Below are 16,482 nucleotides of genomic sequence, written 5' to 3' on the forward strand. Positions count from 1 at the left end.
TAACAGACATCTTCCAAGTGCAAAACACGCGAACAATGCTTTCTACCAGGTTTTCAATCATTCATTCATATAGAAAAAGAAAGTCTAATGAATCCTCAGTTCATTTGTTTTACACAAAAGTGCTTAGCGCATCATGTGTTGAACAGTTTTGATGACTTTAAACATATAATTTTCCTTTCTGATGTCGCAAACATTTCAGCATAAAAAGACGTAAGCTGAAGCTTTCAAGCGTCCACTTTCAGTAAATTTTCCCTCGGGCGTCGTAGTGTTATATTCGGGAAGTGAATAAAGCTGTTAGTGTTTTAAAAAAAAAAAAAAAGGGGGGGGGGAAGTGACATCAATTAGAAGATGGCGCCTTCCGGTGGAGACTGGAGTGGGGCCGGTTCATTATTTGTTTTCTTCCGCTCCCTCTGAGAATGACGAGGGAGCGACGAGATGAGCGACATTGTGGCGAAAACCCTTGGCGCTCTGCCGGTTTTCCTGCTTCAGGAATCGCAGCCCGGCGCCAGCAGACCCTCGGGAGCTTCCAGGCTCGGGACCCTAATCCGCAGCATAACGGCGCTCAGATCCAAACAGGTAGGTCGCGAGCTCGCTATCCAGGCCTGCGCAGAGCCAAGGTCCAGCTCCCCGATCCCAACCCTCTCCCTCGTTCCAGCTGCGCCCTGGCCTTTCCCCTACCGGTCATCTGCGTGGAGAACTAGTATAGTGAAGTTGTGCATTATTTAGCAGTGGGCACGTTATTTTAACTTTGGTTCGCCCTCGGAATCCCATCTTCTCTTTTCAGATCATTGATGGGAAGGTAATCTTCTTTCCTCTTTCCCTGTATTATTCACCTTCTGGGTTTGATGGTGTCAGTGGTTTAATACCCCGGCTGGTATGTGGTGTTGGTTGTGAAATGGAATTTATTGGGATACTTCTTTTTTGAGCCCTTACGCCAAGCCCCCTCCCTGCCCGTCTTCAAGTCTTTGCTTAAAGGCCACCTCTTCAATGCTGCGTTCGGCACCTAACCCTTACCGTTCACTGAATCCAGACTGCCCCAATTTGACTGCCCCTATCGGACCGACCGTTCATTTGTCTATTAGATTGTAAGCTCTTTGAGCAGGGACTGTCTCTCTTTGTTAAATTGTTCAGCGCTACGTAACCCTAGTAGCGCACTAGAAATGTTAAGTAGTAGTTTGCTTGTTTTTGGACTAACGTAATAGATTGTTGACAAGCTTTTCGAAGGCAGAATGGGATAAAATTGTAGATAAGTTGCAGAAGTCTTTTTCATTTGAATATGGAGCCACCTTCCTCATTTGCAGTTTGGCTGTTTTCATTTTTTTTTGTTTTTAGTTCTTCATGTTTTCCAAGGAGCATATTTTTCTTTAATAGCACATTTTTTTTTTTTGTAACATGGTAATGTATAGTACATGCCTGACAGCTTCAATTATTAATATTGTTAAGTAGCTTTCAAACTTTTTTGCACATTTGTCAAGTAGTTTTATGTTGAGGGAGTGGAAAGCATGAAAAGGGATCTGAGGAAGCTAGAAGAATGGTCTAAGGTTTGGCAATTAAAATTCAATGCGAAGACATGCAAAGTGGTGCATTTAGGGAGTAGAAACCCACGAGAGACTTATGTGTTAGGCGGGGAGAGTCTGATAGGTACTGAGGGGGAGAGGGATCTTGGGGTGATAGTATCCGAGGATCTGAAGGCGACAAAACAGTGTGACAAGGTGGTGGCCGTAGCGAGAAGGTTGCTAGGCTGTATAGAGAGAGTTGTGATCAGCAGAAGAAAGGAAGTGTTGATGCCCCTGTACAAGTCGTTGGTGAGGCCCCACCTGGAGTATTGTGTTCAGTTTTGGAGGCCGTACCTTGCGAAGGATGTTAAAAAAATGGAAGCGGTGCAAAGAAAAGCTATGAGAATGGTATGGGATTTGCATTCCAAGACGTATGAGCAGAGACTTGCTGACCTGAACATGTATACCCTGGAGGAAAGGAGGAACAGGGGTGATATGATACAGACGTTCAAATACTTGAAAGGTATTAATCCGCAAAAAAATCTTTTCCGGAGATGGGAAGGCGGTAGAACGAGAGAACATGAAATGAGATTGAAGGGGGGCAGACTCAAAAAAGATGTCAGGAAGTATTTTTTCATGGAGAGGGTGGTGGATGCTTGAAATGCCCTCCCGCGGGAGGTGGTGGAGATGAAAACGATAATGGAATTCAAACATGCGTGGGATGTGCATAAAGGAATCCTGTGCAGTAGGAATGGATCCTCAGAAGCTTAGCCAAAATTGGGTGGCGGAGCAGGTGGGGGAAGAGAGGTTGGTAGTTGGGAGGCGAGGTTAGTGGAGGGCAGACTTATACGGTCTGTGCCAGAGCCGGAGATGGGAGGCGGGAAATACTGCTGGGCAGACTTGTACGGTCTGTGCCCTGAAAAAGGCAGGTACAAATCAAGGTAAGGTATACACATATGAGTTTATCTTGTTGGGCAGACTGGATGGACCATGCAGGTCTTTTTCTGCCGTCATCTACTATGTTACTATGTATGTTGGTTTTAGCTAGTGGACAAAAATTGTAGTATTGTGGTGCATATTAATGTTTGGCTATAATATATGGTCACTAGTGCACACTCTTGTGAATAGGATGATAACTTAAATATGGTGGGACCTGAGGCTTTAGCATACTGTGTTGTGAAGGGGCCTGAAGAAGTGCAGGGGCTAGCCTCTTCTTATGTTTCTTCCTGGTGGGGGGGGGGGGGGGGGGGGGGAGTGTGAAGAACTGGGAGAAAAGCTACACCCTGCATGTGCAAAACAGTTTACAGGTTGTACATAGTATGTAATGTATTAGGCTGCGTTTAAATGCTGTTCGCATTTTACCAGAATATAAAAATACCATAGAAAAAGTTTAAAGGAATCGGAGAATTAAGTCTTTTTTATTCTTGCACAGTTTTGGATATCACTTTGGAAGTTATGGAAAAATAATATCACACTTAGAATCTCAGTTGGAAGTTATGGAAAAATAATATCCATAGATTTGGTAATGATATGCAATCAGACTAATTAGGAGTGGAGGAGTGGCCTAGTGGTTAGGGTGGTGGACTTTGGTCCTGAGGAACTGAGTTAGATTCCCGGCACAGGCAGCTCCTTGTGACTCTGGGCAAGTCACTTAACCCTCCATTGCCCGCCGCATTGAGCCTGCCATGAGTGGGAAAGCGCGGGGTACAAATGTAACAAAAAAAAAAAAGATAAAGAACAGCTGTAAGGAGAAAAACCACTAACAGGAAATATCATGGATCCTGAAGGGAAATACAATAAAGAGAAAAAGAGAATAGTACATAGTTATGTTATAAAGAAATAGTTCTTACCCGAAATAAACCAAAACAAAGGAAAATAATATATTTCCTGGAGAATAGCCAATTAGCAATGATAATGCCCTGAATCAGGATAGAAAACTCTCTTGCAAAAAGGCTCATTCTAAGGATTTCTTTGTCTGCAGGTATTTTTATAGTAATGATGTCGTCACCTCTCCCCTCCCCTACACCAGTCAAAGGTTTCATAGGTGTCCTGCAAAGACACTATTGGTTCATTTGTCCTTACCATCTCGTAACTGAAAAAAAGTTATGTGTAACAAGTCATTGGGCTGCCATAGCAATGAAAGCCCATCAGAGCTTGTGATGAGCCAGAAATTCCTCATTCCTTCATATGGCTAACAGCAAAGACCTACAGCCAGATACAGAAAAGAAAGATGGGGGTGGGAAGTAGTGCAGCACACCTACTACTACTACTACCGTGTTTGCCCAAAAATAGGGCATCCCCATAAAATAAGACCTACCGAGGTTTTTGGTGCCCTTGGAAAATATAAGGCCTCCCCCAAAAGTAAGGCCTAGCAAAGTTTTTTTCTTTTACCGGTAAGTAGGGTCGCCCCCCCACCCGAGATCGCCGGGCCCCCCCCCCTCCGTCACTCCGAAACTAACCCCCCACCCGAGGTCGCCCCCCCACCCGAGATGGCGCTCCCACCCGAAGTCGCTGGACCCCACCCCCCTCCGTCGCTCCGAAACTAACCTGAACTTAAGCCTCCTTTCACTTTCCTTCCAGTTCGCAGCAAGCAGCAGGAGGGCAGGCCACTCCTTCCTTCCGTGTCCCGCCCTCGCCTGACGTAACGTAACATCAGGCGAGGGTGGGGCACGGAAGGAAGGAGAGGCCTGCCCTGCTGCTCCTGCGAACTGGAAGGAAAGTGAAAGGAGGCTTAAGTTCAGGTTAGTTTCGGAGCGACGGAGGGGGGTGGGGTCCGGCGACTTCGGGTGGGAGTGCCATCTCGGGTGGGTAGGGGGGGGGCGACCTCAGGTAGGAGGTTACCGGTAGTTGCAGGAGCGACGGAGGGAAGGTGGGCGGGCCAACCGTGTTTCCCCGAAATACTAACATCCCCTGAAAATAAGACGTAGCGCCTTTTTGGGCGCAAAAATTAATGTAAGACAGTGTCTTATATTCGGGGAAACACGGTACTACTACTTAGCATTTCTATAGCGCTACCAGGGTTACGCAGCGCTGTACAAGTTTAACATGTAGGACCTAAAGTAGGACAGTAGTGTAGCTGGTATTATTGCTGATTCATAATTATCTGTTTACATTCTTGATTAGTTTTAGTGTGTATATTACAGAATTTGGGTCCTTTGCTTTATAGGCACACATTGCTGGAGCAGTAATGCTTGTTGAGGGGGCTATGGGGCTCATTTTCGAAACACTTATACTTACAAAGTTCTATAGGTTACTATGGGGCTCATTTTCAAAAGAGTAAAATGTCCAAAAAGTGTCATAAAGCAGCATTTGGATTAATTTCTTCTCAAAATGTCCAAATTGGTATTTCTGAAACCCATTTTGTAGATGTTTAACTATGCGATTCGTCTGCAGTGCGTCCAGATCACAAGTGGGCACGTCAGAGCGTTTCGAAGGCGGTATTAGGGCATGCCTGACACTTGAATGTTTTACAGTCATAATGGAACAAAACCAAATGTCTACGGCAAAAACTTCAACGTTTTGTACTAGACTTGTTTTTCTAACGAGTAGGACATAAAAAGGTGGCCTAAATGACCAGATGTCCACTGGAAGGATTCAGGGATGACCCCCCCCCCCCTTACTCCCTGTCACTGACCCTCTCCCACCCCCCAAAAATGTGAATAAAAATAGTACCAACCAGCCTCTTTGACAGCCTCAGATGTTATAGCCAGGTCCATTAGAGCAGCATGCAGGTCCCTGGAGTAGTCTAGTGGTGGGTTCAGTGCACTATAGACAGGTGGACCCAGACCCGTACCTTCCCTTCCCTCCCCCTCCCCACCTGTTACACTTGTGGTGGAAACTGTGAGCCCTCCAAAACGCAATAAAAACCTACTGTACCCACATATCGGTGTCCCCTTCACCCATTAGAGCTTTGTAGTGGTGTATAGTTGGTGTGATGGGTTTTGGAGGGCTCAGCAGACAAGATAAGGGAGCAGTGGTGAGATGTGTACCTGGAAGCATTTATATGAAGTCCACAGCAGTGCCCCTTAGGGTGTCCCTTTGCTCTCCTGGGATGTCTGGGGGACCAGTCTACTAAAAATGTTGGCCTCTCCTGCATCCCAATGGCTTGATTTTGTTCATTTTTAACTTGAGGTTTTTTTTTCAAAAACGGCCTAAAAAGATAAACGCACAAAGCACAAAACCTTGTTTGAAATGGTATTTTTGAAAAAAAATAGATGTTTTTCTTTTTTCGAAAATAGTTATATTTGCTATTCGGATTTGGGACGTTTAATGCAAAATGTCCAAAGTCTGACTTAGACGTGGTATCAAAAATGCCCCTCCATGTAACTTTGTAAGTCTAAGTGCGTTGAAAGTACGTCTCTTAGTCTCGCTGTCTGTTTGTTTGTATGTATGTATAGATTTGTGCATTTAGAAATCTATGTATTTAGATACAACTGAAATGGAGAACTGGAAGCAGTGGAGTGGTGAGATGTATGGCTCTTCCAGTTATAGATTCTCAGATGTGGTGGCACAAAAGCCAGTGCTATGGGGATACTAACCCATGCTGGTATATAGTCTTTTGTATTCTAGTAGGAACCTAACCCTTTCTGGCCAAATAGGGTTCCTGGTAGCTGTAGTGCAGAAGCCAGCTGGGCTGAAGGAAGGGAAGTGAGCACAGGAGGGCTGAGAAGAGGAGAGCATAATTTCTCCACGCCAGCTCTATTCAACCTATTGAGTGGTGACTCAGCCTTAGTTGCCTTACCTCATAGCGGCTCAATTTTCTATACACAGGCATATCGTCTACACCTCCTTCCACTTAGCCATTACCCATATATAGGGCCAGCCTTAGCAATTGTGGAGCCCTGTGTGAACCAGTTCGGTGCTCCACCCCAAAATCAAAGCGCGAGGGGGTGTGATGGAGCAGATGTAAGGGCTGTCCAGCAGTGTGATGGGAGTATAGAGTGTCAGTGCTGAGGAACATGATTACCGAGGCGGGGAAATGGAGATGGAAAAGAAGCTTTAACTTTTGGTCAGCTGCTAGTTGCAAAGCTGACTCAGTTAAACGTAGGTCCCCTAGGAGTGTGGGGGCCCTGTCTGGCTGTTTGTCATCCCTGCTTAAGCCAAGCCCAGCCCTGCTCCTCCTCCACCCCACCCATATGTAGTACCATACTTAGCCACTCAGGGGTTGATGTTCAAAGTCAGGCACTAAAGCCCAGAACGCAAAACTCCATATCTCAACAACAGCACGGCATTGCTCAAAGGAGATATGCAAATAACGGGGCTAATGCTCAAAACTACTGCCGGTGTTAATATGTGGTTAACGCCAGGTTTGCATGCACATTATACAGTGCCAAATGCACTAACACATTGAAAACAGGGGGAGCAATGTGCCTGGCACATGCTCACAAGAGTTTTGCAGTAAGTGTGGCTTTTGTTCATATGTCCAGACAAAACCAGAGTACAAGCACACATCAGCGCTGTTCTGTGCTTTTAAATATGAGCCTTTCAAAAATTGTTTGCACTTAAAATTTTTGGAAGGCTCATATTTAACTGCAGAAAAGCAGGCGCTGATATGTGCTTTGACTTTCGGTTTTGCTCAGATTCTCACATGTTTGTTTCTTGTTATCAGCACTTAAAGTTGCATGGGCTTCCTTTTGCTTTCAAAAGAAGATAGAACCTGCAGTTTAAAGTGTGAAATTGACAAGAAATCTTCTCCTAAAAGCCTACTATGCTGCCCTTGACCTTGTATTAAATTTTTGGCGTTGGAGCCATCATTTCCTTCTGTACATTTCAGCGCTTTCGTTTGTGCATTGGGAAGGAATATTTATTGACCTTAACATCCATTTAAGTACAATTAAGTATAATTTGTTGCCATCTTTTGCATGCATGTTAACACCAGTGCCCAAGCCCTCTGAGTATTTGGCGTTGTATAATGTGCATGCAAACCTAGCATGTTAATGGCAGTGGTAGTTTTAAGCATCGACCCCTCAGTTAGTAAAGTGAACCTTTGTGTACTGGTTAGAAATGTGCTTTTCAATGTGAATTTATTTTTGAATGATTGCATGCTCTGCATATCATTTTCTTAATATGTTAACATTTTTTTGCATACATGTTAATACTATATGAACTCTAAATATTTTAGTGAATTGGCCCTGTTGTCTCTCTTTCTGCTGATGGACAGGATTTATAGAGAAGACTATTTCTTTTAGTTTCTAATCTGTTTGGAAAAAGCTCCCACAAAACTAAAATTTGCTTTTGATTCATGTTTAGGAAGAAGAAAAACTAATACAGCAAGAGCTAGCAAACCTGAAAGCAACAGTATCTTCTCCTAGTACAACCTTGGTAAGTAAAGCATTAGAAAATAGCCACAGAAATCCACAAGCAGTGCTGCTGGTTTAGATAATGTTACTGTGGCTTGAAGGTGGAAGTGAAAAAATGTCTGTGGAATATTTGAGAGTCCTAAATTCAAGAATTTTTAAGAGTGGTCAAAGGTTATGTAGCAATTGTGAATATTTTATTAGTGCAATTAGTTTCAGGGAAATATTTTTCCTTCCAGGAACTGCTGGGCTTAAATTCCTTGTGTAAAAAGTACTTTTTTAGAATTTCAATCAAGCTGACTTGCAGGACTGTTTGGGCATAAAACTTAAATTTGGCCATAACTTTTGTTCCTCAGTAAGCTATATTGGTACCAAATCAGCTACCAGGGCTACAGTCACGTGTTTTCTTTTTAACAAAAACAATGCAAACATTCATTTTATTTTAATTTGTGGGTTTGTTGTACTAAGAACCCTAATTGGATAATGCAACTAATACCAAACTGAGCGTTAGAAAGGCATATCACCAGGAATAGTAGGGTGAGGAGAGTACAGAACCTTTTGCCATCATTACTCTCTTCCCCCTCTGAGGTAGATTTGCTATACCCTCCCAATGCTCAGAGAACAGCACACAAACAAACCCTTCTTTTACTGCTGGGAAAATAGCTCCATCTCAGAGCTGGTGTTGAGGGATTTGAAGAGAGGATTTCTTGTGATTTTTTTTTCTCTTTAAAATCTGCAGGTTTTCAATTTTTTTGGAAACAGAAGGAAGCCCATGCAAGCCTGTAAACACTGATAGTGAGAAACAAGTGTGTGTGGCTGAGCAAAGCTGAAAGTGAAAGCACACTTTGACACCTGTTTTCTGTGCTTAAATATAAGCCTTTCAAGTGGGGAAAAATTTTTTAAAAGCTTATATTTAAAGGCACAGAAAAACAGCACTGATGTGTGCTTCACTTCAGGGTTTGCCTGGCTCATGTGCACAAGAGCTGTGCTTACCACCATACTCTTGTTCGCATGTGCTGGGCATTTTCCTCCCCCTTACATTTGGTCTCACAGTGTGCATGTAATTTGAATGCAATTAACTTTGAGCATTGGAGGGCTATTTTTCTGAGTTGTTCCTGTGGTATGGGGCAGGTGCTGTTCACTATAGTGCTGGAGCGTTGAGCATTGGGGCCTTTGTCTTTTTTTGAAGCGTGAAAGTAATTAGTTTTGCTTTGACACCATCTTCTTGCTTGTTAGGCTCCTCTTTTTTTTTTTTTTTTATCCCACACCTTCCTGAATTCTGTCATAGATTTTTGTCCCCACATCCTCTGAAATGGCATTCCAAGCATTCAACACCCTTTTGGTGAAAAGGTATTTTGCCGTGTTGCATTAAGTATTTTTCCCTGCTGCGTCATTTCATGTCTTAGTTCTGTAGCTTATTTATTTATTTATTTTATTTTATTGCATTTGTGTCACACATTTTCCCACCTATTTGCAGGCCCAATGTGGCTTACATGATTATGTTAACATTGACATATCAGGATATCAGTTACGGTAGAATTGTACATAGTATAAGTAAGGGAGGAGTGGCCTAGTGGTTAGGGTGGTGGACTTTGGTCCTGGGGAACTGTGGAATTGAGTTCGATTCCCACTTCAGGCACAGGCAGCTCCTTGTGACTCTGGGCAAGGCACTTAACCCTCCATTGCCCCATGTAAGCCGCATTGAGCCTGCCATGAGTGGGAAAGCGCGGGGTACAAATGTAACAAAAAAAAAAAAGAAGGAAGGGAGTGATAAGGGTAGTTGTAGAGGGTGGGCTTTCATAGCTGATTGGGTTGGTGAGGTATATTAGTGAGGCTGCCGGTTATCGGGTCTCATTGTAGGCTTTGTTAAAGAGGTATGTCTTCAGAGATTCGCGAAAGATAGTTATTTCGTTGATTGTTTTCCCATTTTGAAAAGATTTATTTGCTCATTAATGTCTCAAGTATTTTAAATGTATGTATCGTATCTTCCTCATGTTTCCTTTCCTCTAGGAGTATACATGTTCAGGTTTCAAGTCTCCTCTTCACATATATCTTCTGGAGCAGACCCCATACCATTTTGGTTACATTCCTCTGAACTGCTTTTAATATCCATAGAGAAATTCAGTCTCCAAAACTGAATGCACTACTCCAAGTGGGGCCTCTTCAACCATTTGTTTAGGGGCATTAACACCTCCTTTCTTCTGCTGATTATGCCTTGCTGTATGCAACCTAACATCCTTCTGGTTTTGGCCACTGCACTGTCATATTGTTTTTGCCACCTACCTCAGACACCATCATGTAGAGGTCACTATTGAGTCTCTCTTCTTCTTTGGATTTCTGAATCCAAAATGCACTACTCTGCATTTCTTTGCATTAAAGCTGAACTACCATGTTTTAGCCCATACTTCTTATTGTTGTAGATCACTTCTCATATTGCCTGTCCACTCTGTTGCATATCTGTTAGGCTTGCTAACTGAGATCAACTTAGGAGTTCCCCCTAAGCATCTCTAACAAATGCTTTCTTGTCCCCTTCCTGATAAAATTACTCCCATAATGAAGTTAACTATTGTATTAGTTATCATTCCTCTAGCAATAATAAGCACTCACCTGGTACATTTTAAGTATATAGACATTGTGACAAAACAGTGGGTTTGTAAGCCTGCAAACTGTATTATTTCTTGAAGTGTATTTCTCTAGTTTGGCCAGCAGGTGGTGAATGTTTTAATGTTTAAAGCTTTTACAGAGAATGACTGTGTTCCCAGTTTAACACAAAGAGGAAGTAACCTGCAGGTTGTGTGTTGGGTCTGCGAGTGCTTTCTAGGAACTGTGGGACCACTGGGAGTGTGGCCCTAGTATCCTAGAAATCACCGGGGATAACTTGAGAGTGGGAGATTCACCCAGAGGTGGTTGGGACCCAGTTGGTGGCAGGAGGGTGCTAGTGTAGAGCACATGCCAGGTGCAGGCAGACCTGAGCTATGCTGGGGATAGACCCTCTTAAGTGGCTGCAGGGTTAGCCTCAGGCGGGTGGCTAGGCACTCAATGACAGACATATTCTATTAGTAGGTGGCAGAGCCTCCCACCACCGGCTCTGCCACCCAATCTCCACTAAACTTCTGAGGATCCATTCCTTCTGAACAGGATTCCTTTATGTTTATTCCACGCATTTTTGAATTCCGTTAACCGTTTTCCTCTCCACTACCTCCCGCTGGAGGGTATTCCAAGTATCCACCACTCTCGCCATGAAAAAATACTTCCTGACATTTTTCTTGAGTTTGCCCCCCTTCAATCTCATTTCATGTCCTCTAGTTCTACCGCCTTCCCATCTATGGAAAAGGTTCGTTTGCGGGTTAATACTTTTCAAATATTTGAACGTCTGAATAAGGGTAGGAGTTAAAAGCAACATCAAAAAGTTGGGCTTTTAGCCTAGATTTGAAGATGGCCAAAGGTGGAGCATGATGTACTGGCTCAGGAAGTCTGTTCCAGGCATATGGTGCAGCAAGATAAAAGGAAGAGAAGGGTACAGATAAGAGAGATTTACCCAATGAACAGAGTTCCCTGGGAGGAGTGAAGGGAGAGATAAGAGTGGAGAGATTCTGAGGAGCTGCAGAGTGAATGAACTTGTAAGTCAATAAGAGGAGTTTGAACTGTATGCGGAAATGGATAGGGAGCCAGTGAAGTGACTTGAAGAGAGGGCTAATATGAGCATAGCGACACTGACAGAATATAAGTCATGCAGCAGAATTTTGAACAGATTGAAGGGGAGAGAGATGGCTTAGTGAGAGACCTTGCAGAAGCAAGTTGCAATAGCCTAGGTGAGAGGTGATAAGTGTTTTGGTAGTGTGCTCAGAAAGGAAAGGATGAATTTTGGTGATCTTATAGAGAGAGAAACTACAGGTTTTAGTAGTCTGATGGATATGTGCAAAGAAAGAGAGAGAGGAGTCAAAGATAACCCCAATGCTACAAGCTGATGAGATAGGGAAGATGAGTGTGTTATCCACAGAGGTAGAGAATGGGAGAAGAAGAGAGGTAGGTTTAGGGGGAAAGACAAAAAGCTCAGTCTTGGTCATGTTTAGTTTCAGATGGCGGTGAGACATCCAGGCAGCAATGTCAGACAGGCAGGCTGATACTTAGATCTGGATTCCTGCTCTGTTGAACCGTATTTATTTATTAGGGTTTCTTTACCGCCCTTTTGAAGGAATTCACTCAAGGCGGTGTACAATAAGAATAGATCAAACATGACAAATAGGCAATTACAGCAGTAAAAAATATTCAACTATCAATACAAAGTATGGCATGGTATACTAGTTAATAACCTTGTGTTAAACCACAAAAATACCTAACAGAATATTTTGAACACCACGTGGTAATACAACATTAGAAATGGTATACTACTTGCAATGTCAACACAATACGTAATAGAACATTATAATTGACAGTGAAGGGTAACGCAAAGTTGTAACATATAGATGGGTAAGAAAGTAGGAAGAGTTAGAAAGTAAGGTGTCTGATTTGAAGAAAGTTGCACATGAGGTCGGAGAGATGGTTAGATATTATCTTAGCTAGGGTAGGAGTGGATAAACATGTCCCGCTGCAGTATGTGCAGCCCGAGTCTCTCCTTGTGTGTGTGGGTGAGACTAACAAGTTATTTACTTCTTCCATTAAAAGCTTGGTTGAAGAGCCAAGCTTTCACCTGCTTCCTGAAGTAGAGATAGTCTACATGTAGGTGTACAGTGTTAGAGAATTATGCAATAGTAGTAACAATTAGTGGAACAACTACTTCCATAGCGTCCCACAGATCAATCCAGAGACTTGTGGGATGTGTCCCTCTACCAGCAGGTGGAGATAGAGAGAACCTCCGAGGTTTGCTATATGTGGACCTGTGCAGCCAAGTAAACCTCAGTATTCTCTCTTATCTAGCAGGTGGAGGGACATCTCTGTGCAGCTCTGGTTTGATCTGGCTACTGGTGTCCTTTGGGCCTAGTTTAGCACAGTCAGGGGTTGAGTGGCTGTTTGTAACTTCTGGTGTACACCTGGTGGTGCCAGGTCCCTCCCGGTCTCCCCCTACCTTTCCTCCGTCGCCCGGGGCTGTGGGCCTGATCGGGTGTTGCCTTTCTCTCCTGAGTTAAAAAAAAAAAAAAAAAAAGTAAGCGTCTCTAAGAGACTTTGTTTTGTTTAATCATAGGGAGGAGTTAGACGGGCTGCCGAGTCTGTTTGAGGGGCAGGCATTTGTGGAGCATATCTGTGCCTTCTGAGGCGGCTAAGCGCTGCTCCTGGTGTGGGGGCCGGAGAGCAGCGTCGGGGGAGTGTGAGTCGTGCCGCCGTCAGCCCACAGTGGGTGCTCAGCGCGACGGAGGTTCCCTTCAGACATCCAGTGAGTTGGAAGCGCAGGGGATAGTTTTGGCGGTTTCCTCGGGGCAGTTAGTGCAGTGCCTGTTGGCGGATGCCATTTTTTCCTCTCGGGCGCAACCAGCTCCGCATGTGCCGGTTGACAGGAGGCATAGCGCGCTTCTGTGGCACAGGCTCCAATGGAGGATAGCAATTTAGAGGGAGCAGGGGAGTCCCTTTCAGTTCCTTTTTCCCTGGATTTTGTTTTATTAATTCACAATGCCTTTCTTCTGAAGAAGTCAGGAGCTTCTCTTCAGGCAGCCCTGTCTCTTCCTCAGCAAACTTTGGTTGCTGCAGCCTCAGTCTTTCCTGCCAAAACGTCCCCGGGTGGAGATTTTGGATCCCAAGGAGCTATCTGACACAGATGGCCCAGTTTTGTCTCCGGGCTCTCCCTCAGAATCATTGGATTTGGCAGATGAGATCACCCTGCCTTCTGAGGAGGGGGATGACCCAACGGCTGCCTGCCTTTTTCGCAGGGAAGAGCTCCCCTCCCTGATTAGTAGGGCTTTTGAGGTTTTGGCCATTTCACCGCCTGAATCGCCAGGGGGAACAGGTCTGGTGCCCTCTATTATGTCTGGCACCAATGCCCACCTTGTTCCTTTCATGTGCATGAGGCCATGAAAATCCTTATTTCGGCGCAGTGGGATACGCCGGACAGTGGGCTTAAGGTTGCTAGAGCTATGTTGCGTCTTTACGCACTGCCTGCTGCTGACTTAGACTTGCTGAAGGTTCCTACGGTGGATTCCTTAACCACAGCGGTCACTAAGAAAATCACTCTCCCTGTGGAGGGTGGCACGGCACTCAAGGACCCTCAGGATCGTAAGTTGGAGACTTGCTTGACGCTGCCCTTTGAAGTAGCGGCCCTTTCCTTGCAAGCTTCAGTTTGTGGCGCGGGCATGCTTATCGTGGGTACAGAAAGCCTCCTCTCTGGAGGACCTCACGGCTGTTTTGCAGGCCTTAGCGTCCGGTTTAGCCTTCCCTTGCGGATCTTCTTTATGATCTTTTGAGGGCGTCGGGCAGAGACTCATCTCTCTCTCTTGACGGCAGCTCATATAGCGGGGTTACAGAATGTGCAAGCGGACTTTCTCAGTCGCCACCAGTTGGAGCCGGGGGAGTGGACACTCTCCCCTCTGGCCTTCGATTAGATAGCTGCCCGTTGGGGGATGCCGGTGATGGACTTAATGGCCACCGCATTCAATGCGAAGGTTCCCTGTTTCTTCAGCAGGGGAAGAGAGCTGGGCTCGGAAGGCATTGATGCTTTTCTACAACCTTGGCCCAGGGGCCTGCTCTATGCCTTTCCCCTGTGGTCTGTGGTGGGCAGGTTACTGACTCGCATTGCCAGTCATCCCAGTCGAGTGATCCTGGTGGCCCTGGATTGGCTCAGATGTCCCTGGTACTCGGATATGGTCAGGCTCCTGTTCGATCAACCTCTCCGGCTCCAGGCGCAGGACGGTCTCTTGCTGCAGGGACCAGTCATGATGGAGGATCCATCCCTCTTTGGTCTTACGGCCTGGCCCTTGAAAGGGCGAAGTTGAGAAGGAAAGGGTATCCAGACTCGGTTATCGCTACGATGCTTCAGGCTCGGAAAAGATCCACCTTGATAGCTTATGCTCGGGTGTGGCGTACCTTCGATTCGTGGTGTGCGAGTTCAGGATTGTCAGCGGCTTCGGTATCGGTTATCCTTGCGTTTCTTCAGGAGGGTGTACAGAAACCACTCTTGTTGAGTTCTCTTAAGGTGCAGGTGGCAGCTCTGGCATGCTTTAGAGGCCGGCTTCAGGGGGCGTCGATTGCCTCCTACCCGGATGTGGTTCAATTTTTGAGGGGCATAAATCTGTTGCGTCCTCCGCACGTGCCAGTTCTGCCATCCTGGAACCTTAATTTAGTTCTCAAAGCGCTTCAGCATCCTCCTTTCGAACCCTTATCGGGGATTACGGTTAAGGATCTTACCTTGAAGGCGATTTTCCTAGTAGCCATTACTTCGGCTCGGAGAATTTCAGTTGCAGGCTCTTTCTTGCAGAGACCCCTTCCTGCGTTTTATGGAGGCAGGGGTATCAATTAGTACAGTTCCTTCATTTTTGCCTAAGGTGGTTTCTCGTTTCCATTTGGGGCAGTCTCTGCATTTGGTGACTTTTCTCCGGGAAGATTACCCTGAGGAATTCCGGGCTCTTTGCTGCCTTGAAGTGAGACGGCCTCTTCTCAGGTATTTGGAGGTGACGAATGAATTTTGTCTTTCTGACCATCTCTTCATCCTTTTTGGAGGCAGTAAGAAGGGTCATATGGCTTCCAAGGCCACCATAGCCCGTTGGGTGCTGGAGACCATCACTTCGGCCTATGTGGCATTGTGCAAGCAAGCCCCTGCGCAAATTCGTGCTCATTCTATGCGAGCTTAGGATTCCTCCTATGCAGAGTCTCGTTTGGTTTCTCTGGAAGATATCTGCAGAGCCGCTACATGGTCTTCGGTCCATACATTCACTCGTCATTATCGGGTGGATGTGGCAGCTTGGCAGGATGCGGTGTTTGGATCGTCTGTGATTTCTGCTGGGTTGGGGGTGTCCCGCCCTACTTGAGGACTGCTTGGGTACATCCCACAAGTCTCTGGATTGATCTGTGGGACACTATGGAAGGAAAAATTAATTCTTACCTGATAGTTTTCTTTCCATTAGTCCCAACAGATCAATCCAGAGCCCCCCCCCCCCCCCCCCCCCCCCCAGGATTTACTGTCTGCGGTTTTGTTTCAGTTGGTTAGTTTTTTCGGGTTTCGTTCTGAATGTTCCTTCGTTTGATTAAATAATAAAAACAAATAAATTTGGAAGTAGTGGAAGTATGTTGGGCATTTCGTCTGACAATGTCAGGAGAGTTTTCTATTGTTTCCATTCCACTGCTTTATCGTTCATACTGGCTGCACAGGTCCACATATAGCAAACCTCGGAGGTTTTCTCTATCTCCACCTGCTGGTAGAGGGACACAACCCACAAGTCTCTGGATTGATCTGTTGGCACTAATGGAAAGAAAATTATCAGGTAAGAATTAATTTTTCCTTATGCACCAATTGTAATATTTCCTTGTGTCCTGTTTTAGAGACAGATGAAGGGATGTATGGTGAGACTGATTTATTGTGAAATGCTGGGATATGAAGCTTCCTTTGGTTACATCCATGCTATCAAGTTGGCCCAACAAGGAAACCTCTTAGAAAAAAGAGTAGGTATGTGTTAAGTCACTTATATTCTGACAAGCTGTGCTTTTACAGTACTGCTGTACGAAGCGCAGCAGGTGATATTTAGCTTAGAGAATATGTTAAAATGAGA

At 45.0% G+C, this 16,482-nt stretch overlaps 1 protein-coding gene across 3 annotated transcripts in view; it reads left to right on the forward strand.

The window, feature by feature from the left end:
* The first annotated feature begins 355 nt into the window (after window positions 1–355).
* The window catches only part of AP4E1 (adaptor related protein complex 4 subunit epsilon 1), a 150,936-nt gene continuing 134,809 nt past the window's right edge, over window positions 356–16,482 (forward strand). Inside the window, exons 1-3 of one of the 3 annotated variants that reach the window (XM_030189418.1) lie at window positions 356–576; window positions 7,746–7,817; window positions 16,256–16,379. In XM_030189418.1, the coding sequence (XP_030045278.1) occupies window positions 436–576; window positions 7,746–7,817; window positions 16,256–16,379 (337 nt within the window). In that variant the 5' untranslated portion in view covers window positions 356–435. Of the gene's footprint in view, window positions 577–7,745; window positions 7,818–16,255; window positions 16,380–16,482 lie in introns of those variants that run through there. The other 2 variants (XM_030189430.1, XM_030189424.1) reach the window with 2 other exon arrangements.

The sequence above is a fragment of the Microcaecilia unicolor genome, chromosome 1 (assembly GCF_901765095.1).
Source record: "Microcaecilia unicolor chromosome 1, aMicUni1.1, whole genome shotgun sequence".
Classification (NCBI taxonomy): Eukaryota; Metazoa; Chordata; class Amphibia; order Gymnophiona; family Siphonopidae; genus Microcaecilia; species Microcaecilia unicolor.